The following is a 9,183-nucleotide window of genomic DNA, read 5'->3' on the forward strand; positions in this document are numbered from 1 at the left end:
TTTTATTTATTTATTTGACAGAGAGAGAGAGACAGCGAGAGAGGGAACACAAGCGGGAGAGGGAGAAGCAGACTCCCCGCTGAGCAGGGAGCCCGATGCGGGGCTGGATCCCAGGACCCTGAGATCATGACCCCAGCCGAAGGCAGACACTTAACGACTGAGCCCCCCGTGTGTCCCATCAGGAAACTTGTTCTAAGTGCTGTATAAAATACAAATTAGTAAAGAAATTTTTTGACTCTGGGGCACCTGGGTGGCTCAGTCGTTGGGCGTCTGCTTTCCTCTCGGGTCATGGTCCCAGGGTCCTGGGATCGAGCCCCGCATCGGGCTCCCTGCTCAGCGGGGAGTCTGCTTCTCCGGCTCCAGCTCCCCCTGCTTGTGTTCCCTCTCTCGCTGTCTCTCTTTCTCTGTCAAATAAGTAAATAAAATCTCTAAAAAAAAAAAAAAGAAATTTTTGACTTAGTGAGCAACAAATGAAAAACAACTATGAAATTCAATAAAAATCAAACGAGATATAATAAAATTATGAGGGATACAGAGGAAAGAATCATTCATTCAGAAGAGGTTTCATAAAAATGATAGCACTTCTTGAGGGGAGACTTAAAGGATAAATAGGACTTGAAAGGCTGATAATTCCGCACTGAAAGAATGTCACGTGCAGAAGCACAGATGCATAAAATAGAACTAAGATATTGTAAAGAATCTGTTGTATCTAGAGCCCACGAGAAAATGTTATGAGAGAAGAACACGGGTATACCATTTCAGAACAGATCCTTAAGAACCTTGACTACCAAACCCCCTCTTAGGAATTTTTATTTGCGAACACATTATTTAACTTATTCTTTTTTGATTTGTAAGAGTTGTGCTTTTCTCTCATAGATTTTCTCTCTCTCTCTCTCTCTCTCTCTTATTAATCTAAACACGAATGAGAGGCATCACATTTTCAGGTAATCTTGAGAAGCAATAGAGCTTCTGTACATTCTAAATGTTTACCCGAGCATATGGATCTGTGCAGTAAATGGCTAAGTTAAGCAAAAAGTTTACCACCCTCAAATATGAATTGCTTGTGTGCAAAGATCCACTATTGGACTAAATATAAGAAGAAAAAGCATCGAAAACAGCTTATAATGTTAGGGGTAAAGGGATTTGTTCGGTATCAAGAATAAAAGTTTGGTTAAAAAAGTAAGCAAGGATAATTTTTGCTTTGGAGCCTTACTTACACCACCCTGAAAACCTCCATTTTCTCCTCCAACACAAAGATGCCTGGGACCAAACATGAGACAGAAATCCCCAGGGTATCTACAAAACAAGACTGAATAGTGAGTAGGAGGAAGATATGTCCCTCACAGAAATAAAGGACTCCTTCAGCTCAAAATGGAACACTCGGCCCTCTTTCCTTTCAGTTCCAAGTGCCCTCAGGTCCCCAGAACATCACAGCTCTGGATGCTGCACACCTCTGATTGGCCACCCCCAGCAGACATCAGAGGAGCCATGAGGAACCACAGCACYGTCACTGAGTTTGTCCTGCTGGGGCTCTCAGAGGCCTGTGAGCTGCAGATGCTCATCTTCCTGGGGCTGCTCTTGACCTACCTCCTCACTCTGCTGGGGAATCTCCTCATTGTGGGCATCACCCTCATGGACAGGCGCCTCCACACCCCCATGTACTATTTCCTCCGCAACTTTGCTGTCCTGGAGATCTGGTTCACCTCAGTCATCTTCCCCAAGATGCTGACCAACATCCTGACTGGATACAAAACCATTTCCCTTCCAGGCTGTTTCCTACAAAGTTTCCTCTATTTCTTCCTGGGCACCACAGAGTTCTTCCTACTGGCAGTGATGTCCTTTGACAGGTATGTGGCCATATGTAACCCCTTGCGTTATGTCACCATCATGAACAAAAGGGTCTGTGTTCAGCTAGTTCTTTGTTCATGGATGGCAGGATTCCTTCTCATCATCTTTCCAAGTTTCATCACTTTTCAGCAGCCATTTTGTGGCCCCAATGTCATTAATCATTTCTTCTGTGACAGCTTCCCACTCCTGGAGCTCATATGTGCAGACACGAGTCTGATAGAGCTTCTGGGCTCTATTGTGGCCAACTTCAGTCTACTGGGCACTCTGTCCGTGACAGCCACCTGCTATGGCCACATCCTCCACACCATCCTGCGCCTCCCCTCAGCCAAGGCGAGGCAGAAAGCCTTCTCAACCTGCTCCTCCCACATCATTGTTGTGTCTCTCTTCTATGGCAGCTGCATCTTCATGTACATCCGGTCAGGGAAGGGTAATGAGGGAGAGGACAAAAACAAGGTGGTGGCCTTGCTCAACACCGTGGTGACCCCGATGCTCAATCCCTTCATCTACACCCTGAGGAACAAACAGGTGAAGCAGGTGTTTAGAGAGCAAATGAGCAAGCTCCTCTCATAAAGATGAGCCGGGCCTGAGAGAGGGTAAGTTGGGCTCCTTGCCTGAACCTCTGTAAATGCAGTCTTGTCCTGATCTCCATGAACTATCTCCTTCTTGACAGTTTTTACCATGTGCTCTAATCTACAGTGGTTTCTTACATGTATTATTGGCTCATGCAATCTTCTCAGAGGGTAGAGAAAATTCAGTATGCCGCTACTATGTTGGTATGTGTTCATGCTTCTGACTCTGTGCTGTATCTCAGTTTCTTAGTCTTGCCTCATTTTTAAGTTATAATGATAAACAGGGGTGCCTGGATGGCTCAGTCAGTTGAGCAGCCAACTCAATTTCAGCTCTGGTCATGATCTCAGGGTCATGAGATCAAACCCCGTGCTGGGCTCTGCACTGAGTGTGGAGTCTGTTTGAGATTCTCTCCTGCCCCTTCCACCCCTCCCCCTGCTTACACACTCTCTCTGTCTCTCAAATAAATAAATAAGTTTTTTAAAAAGTTACAATGACAAACAGCACACCTTCTTTACTAGAACCTTTCGTAATTGATAAAAAGATCCTCAAGAAGAATATATTGATGATAAACTTCAGGAATAAGATATACATGGAAAAGTTAATGAGGTGAAATATCCAAGACATAGCGAAGTAAAAAAAGTATCAGGTATTAAGAAGCGCCTGGGTGGCTCAGTCAATTGAGCATCTGCCTTTGACTCAAGCCATGAACCCGGGGTCCTGAGATCAAGCCCCACATCAGGCCCCCTGCTCAGCGGGGAGCCTGTTTCTCCCTCTCCCTCTACTCTTCCCCCCAGCAGGTGCTCTCTCTCTCCCCGCCCCCAAATAAATAAGTAAAATCTTTTTTAAAAAGAAAGTATCTGGTATTAAAACACTAAATCAAGAACTAACAAATGGGGTGCCTGGGTGGCTCAGTCATTAAGCTTCTGCCTTCGACTCAGGTCATGATCCCAGAGTCCTGGGATCAAGCCCCACATCCAGGTTCCCGCTCTGCAGGAAGCCTGCTTCTCCCTCTCCCACTCCCCCTGCTTGTGTTCTCTCTCTCTCTGGGTCTCCTTCTGTCAAATAAATAAATAAAATCTTTTTTAAAAAAAAAGAACTAACAAATAGAACAACGAAACTGGATATATAATCTGGAAAGATAATGCAATACACATAAGGATCTAATAGATGATTAAGTAGACTTTGTAATCAGTAAAGAAAAAAGTTCAAATCAATAAATGATACCAAGACTATTGCCTAACCAGGTAGAAACTTTCCTTTCAGAGATATTAGGACTAGTACTTGGTTGGTTATTTGGGGGGAGAGGGGGAAGTTAAAGCAGAAGAACAATTTAAAAGTGATACACACCTTAAGTACTTATTTGAAATTAAGCCTGTAAGCAAATATGTATTCACTAATCTATAAATATCCTTTTCTATGAGAATGAATGTGATGATTGTTGTAGTTTTTCTTCTTTAAACCACATTCATTATTTACCCTCTCTAATTTTCAGGATTTGTTTCAGTAATACAAAAATTTCAAAGATGCTTAGGAAATTATCTGAGAACAGAATTCTAGAATTTTTGTTTTTTGTTTGTTTGCCAATCTTCATAGTTCTTGCCCACACCTCAATCAACCACATGTTTTCATTAGCTGGCTTTATAGAATCTGTTGAAAGGAATCAACTTGGTTTTCATAGAAACAGCTCTGTTTTTATACTCATATTTCATTGGTATATCTTTATTTAGTTAAAATATGTGATTATAATCACAAGTCTAATTATCAAATCAAGGTTTGGAAACAAAGAACTGATTCTTGGTACAAGCCAACTGGTGGGAACAAAAATATGCATGGGTACTACAGAAGTCTGCTAGCTGCAAAGCTGCAAAGCAAGTAGCTACAAAGCATGTTGTAGACAACAGTCATTTTGAGAAGCAGAGATTGGAAGCCTCCCAAAAGGTACTGGAAGCCTACTACATGCATTCAGATCCCAGATATCTACTAGCTACTGAATCTTGAGTAAGCAATACTTCTTTGTATCTCGGTTATATTAATAGATAGTATAGATATACATATATCTATATTAATATTATATATAATATTAATAAATATTATTGATGCTAATAATATTATTAATTATTAATATTATATACACATATAATATTAATAAATATTAATGCATTAATATATGTTATAATGCTTAGCACAGGGCTTGGTACAGAGCAAGTATTATGTTAAAATTTAGGTATTATGTTTTACTGAAGGAATAAGTTGAATAAATGAAAGTAAATTAAGAGATCATCTAGTATCTTGAAGAAAAAGTTAAGTTAGATCTTAAATTGCAATAAATTTAAAATGAATTAAATAGATAAATATAAATGATGAAAACATTAAAAAAGAAAATTTAGGTAAAAATTGTCTTATTAAAGATATGTAGGGAGTTTTTTAATGAAAGAAACATAAAAATAAATTTATAAATTTGGTTATGTAAAATTTTTAGACTTCTTTTATGTGCTTTCTACCTGCCTGGCATCCATTCCTCATTCTTAAAATTGAAGGACCCTGACTTTTCTCTTCCCATTCTCAGTCCATGTAGCTAGGATGATGCTGACTTCATTCCCAACCAATCAGAGCATGGTCGTGTTTTCAGCTATAGCTACATGACTAAAATCAGACCAGTGAGACCAAATGAGTCTCAATTTAGAGATACTTAGGGGAACTGATGGAAAAGAAACTCTTTCTCTGCTGGACTTGAAGGTAGGAGAATGCAGGGAAAAAAAATGCTGGACTTGAAGGTAGGAGAATGCAGGAGAATGCAGAAAAAAAATTACCAATAAGAGAATAACAAATAAGAGAGTGGACACCACTATGGATTCTATAGGCATTAAAATGTAATAAGGGCTGATGGGTATTGGGGAGGGCACGTTCTACGTGGAGCACTGGGCGTTATGCACAAACAATGAATCTTGGAACACTACATCAAGAAAAAAAATGTAATAAGGGAACATTATGAACAACTCTGTGTCAACTTATATGACAACTTAGATGAAATGGATAAATTTCTTGGAAGACACAAACTACCAAAGCTCAACCAAAATAAAATAGATAACTTCAATAACCCTATGTCTTTTTAAAAAATTGCATTTGTAATTTAACCCTCCCCCAAAAAAGAAAAGTTCAGGCCCAGAGGGCTTCATTGGTTAACTTTACTAATTATAATACCAATGCTACACAAACTCTTGTAGAAAACAGAAGAGAAAGAAACGCTATCCAAATTAACCTATGAGGCTAGCATTACCCTCATTTGGTATCAAAACCTGATTTCGGTCTGATACCAAAATCAGACAAAGATATTACCAAAAAAGAAAATTACAAATATCCCTCAGGAATATAAATGAAAAAAATTTTAACAAAACTTTGGCAGATTATTTCCAATAATATAGCAAAATAATACATCCTTAACCAAGTGAAGGTTATCCCACAAATACAAGATTGGTTCAACATCCAAAAATCAGTATTGTAATTAACCATATTAACAGAATAAAAGGGAAAAAAAACACATGATCATCTCATTATATACAGAAAAAGCACTTAAAATTCAACACTTATACATGATTAAAAAAAAAAAAAACTCTTAGCAAACTAGGATAGAAGAGAATTTCCCCAAGCCGATAAAGTGTATTTATGAAAAACCTACAGTAAACATCATACTAAATGGCAAAAGACAAGGGGTGTCTGGGTGGCTCAGTTGGTTAAGCATCTGCCTTCAGCTCAGGTCATGATCCCAGGGTGCTGGGAGCAAGGCCCATGTCAGGCTCCCTGCTCAGCAGGGAGTCTGCTTCTCCGTCTCCCTCCACTCTCTCGCTTTCTGTCTCTGTCTGTGTCAAATAAATAAATAAAATCTTAAAAAAAAAAAAACTCATACAACTCAATGCCAAAAAACCCAAATATGCTGACTTAAATATGGGCAGAGCACCTGAATAGACATTTTTCCAAACAAGCCAAACAGATGGCCAACAGACACATGAAAAGATACTCAACATCACTAATCATCAGGGAAATGCAAATCAAAACCACAATGATACATCACTTCACACCAGTCAGAATAGGTAGCATCAAATAGATAAGAAATAACAAATGTTGGCATTTGTTATTGGAATAACAAATGAAACTGGATATGTCATCTGGAAAGATAATGCAATACACATACACATACTGGGCTCCACTCTCAGTGCAGAGTCTGCTTAAGTTTCTTTCTCCCTCTGCCTCTCCCCCAACCCCCTCTCTCTAAAATAAATAAATAAATCTTTAATTGGAAAAAAGGGAGCCCTCATGCATTGTTGGGGGAATGTAAACTGGTGTCGCCACTACAGAAAATCAAAAAATTAAAAATAGAAACACCACACATACAGCCCAGTAACTCCAAAAACACTAAATCAAAAAGATATATGCACCCTTATGCTTATTGCAGCTTTATTTACAATAGCCAAGACACTAAAGCAGCCCAAGTGTCCATCTATTGATAAATGAATAAAGAAAATATGGTATATAAACACAATGGAATATTATTCAGCCATAAAAAGAGTGAGATATTGCCATTCATATCAACATGGATAGATCTAGAGTGCATAATGCTAAATGAAAAAAGTCAAACAGAGAAAGAAAAATACCATATGATTTCACTTATAGGTGAAATCTAAAAACAACACAAACAAACAAGACACAGAAACAGACTTATAAGAGACTCTTAACGATAGAGAACAAACTAAGGGTTGACAGAGGGAGGTAGATGGGGGATGGGTTAGATGGGTGATGGGCATTAAGAAGGCACTTGTTGTGATGAGCACTGGGTGTTATATGCAACTGATGAACCACTGGTTTCTACCCCTGAAACCAATATTGCACTGTATGTTAACTAACTAGATTTAAATAAAAATTTGAAGAAGAAAAAAAAGTAAGACTTATAAATACAGAGAACAAACTGGTGGTTGCCAGAGGGTAGGTAATAGGTGAAATAGCTTAAGGGAATTAAGAGGCACAAACTTCCATTTACAAAATAAATAAGTCACAGGGATGAAAAGTACAGCATAGGAAATATAGTCAATAATAATGTAATAATTTTGTATAGTACCAGATGGCAACTACGCTTATCATGGTGAACATTTTATAATGTTTTATTTTTATTTTTTTTAATATTTTATTTATTTATTTGAGAGAGAGAATGAGATAGAGAGAGTACATGAGAGGGGGGAGGGTCAGAGAGAGAAGCAGACTCCCCGCTGAGCAGGGAGCCCGATGCGGGACTCAATCCCGGGACTCCAGGATCGTGACCTGAGCCGAAGGCAGTCGCTTAACCAACTAGCCACCCAGGTGCCTGAACATTTTATAATGTATATAATAATCAAATCACTATGTTGTACCTGAAACTAATATAATATATATGTCAACTATACCTCAATTTAAAATAATACATAAAATAAAATTTAAAATAAAGCAACCAAAAAGGAAAAAATATTTCACCTGTAAAAGCACAATTAGACTATCTGCTAATCAAAAGTAGCAATGAAAAACCAGAAGACAGTGGAATATAATGAGATAAAATAATTATCAACCTGGGGGCACCTGGGTGGCTCAGTGGTTAAGCATCTGCCTTCAGCTCAGGTCATGATCCCAGGGTAATGGGATCGAGCCCCACATCGGGCTCCCTGCTCTGCGGGAAGCCTGATTCTCCCTCTCCCACTCCCCCTGCTTGTGTTCCCTCTCTCACTGTGTCTTTCTCTGTCAAATAAATAAAATCTTTAAAAAAAAATAATAATAATTATCAACCTGGAATCCATACTCAGCAAAACTCTCTCAAGAACGATAGCAAACTAAAGACATTTTAAGTCAAACAAGACCTGAGAGAGCAGGTCATTAACAGAGCTCTCTAAAATAAATTATTTAAATGGAAAAAAATAGTCCCAGATAAAAGAACTAATAGGCAAAAAACAAATGGTGAGCAAGACATTGATAACATAAAAAAAAGTACTCTTTAATTTGTAGAATCAAAAACAAACAAGTACTCTAAGTTTCATATATTAGATAAGAATAAAATAAAGATATTGATGGTATTTAGACTTTGTACATATTAAAAGTTCTGGAGAAACCTCTAAAATAAAAAAATATATATATATATACAGTTCATAATCTTAGTAGACAAAGGAAAAGGAATGAAAAAAAAGAAAAAAGAAAACACTTCAATCACTCTAAAAGAAGACAAGAAAAGGAGGCACCTGGGTGGCTCAGTCGGTTAAGTGTCCGGCTCTTGGTTTTGGCTCAGGTCATGATCCCAGGGTCATGATCTCAGGTCATAGTCTCAGGGTCACGAAATTGAGCCCCACCGGCATTGGGCTTCATGCTCAGTGCAGAGTCTGCTTAAGTTTCTTTCTCCCTCTGCCTCTCCCCCGACCCCCTCTCTCTAAAATAAATAAGTAAATCTTTAAAAAAAGAAAAAAAATCTTTAAAAAAATAACAAAGACAAAAAGAACAAAACAGAAAAACAAAACAAATGCAAACCATAAAATCAGAACAAATACAAACCATAAAATAAGAAGGTTGAAATAAATTCAAATATATTAGTGGACAAAATAAATGTAAACAGATTAAGATTTTTTAGATTGAATTTTTAACTCAAAACTAAGCTATAAGCTATTTACAGGAGGTAAAACTAAAACATTAGAACCCAGAAAAACTGGTAGAAGGTGAAGAAAAGATACACCAATCCATTTAGGGTGCTATAATAAAAAT

At 38.1% G+C, this 9,183-nt stretch overlaps 1 protein-coding gene across 1 annotated transcript; it reads left to right on the forward strand.

Moving 5' to 3' along the window:
• Positions 1–1,440: 1,440 nt before the first annotated feature.
• On the forward strand, positions 1,441–2,418 carry OR6J1 (olfactory receptor family 6 subfamily J member 1). Its single transcript, XM_025869224.2, has one exon. The coding sequence runs from the start codon at positions 1,441–1,443 to the stop codon at positions 2,416–2,418; it is 978 nt and encodes a 325-aa protein (XP_025725009.2).
• The last annotated feature ends 6,765 nt before the right edge of the window (positions 2,419–9,183 follow it).

The sequence above is a fragment of the Callorhinus ursinus genome, unplaced genomic scaffold (assembly GCF_003265705.2).
Source record: "Callorhinus ursinus isolate GAN/ISIS: 27379988/994484 unplaced genomic scaffold, GSC_fseal_2.0 scaffold8, whole genome shotgun sequence".
Classification (NCBI taxonomy): Eukaryota; Metazoa; Chordata; class Mammalia; order Carnivora; family Otariidae; genus Callorhinus; species Callorhinus ursinus.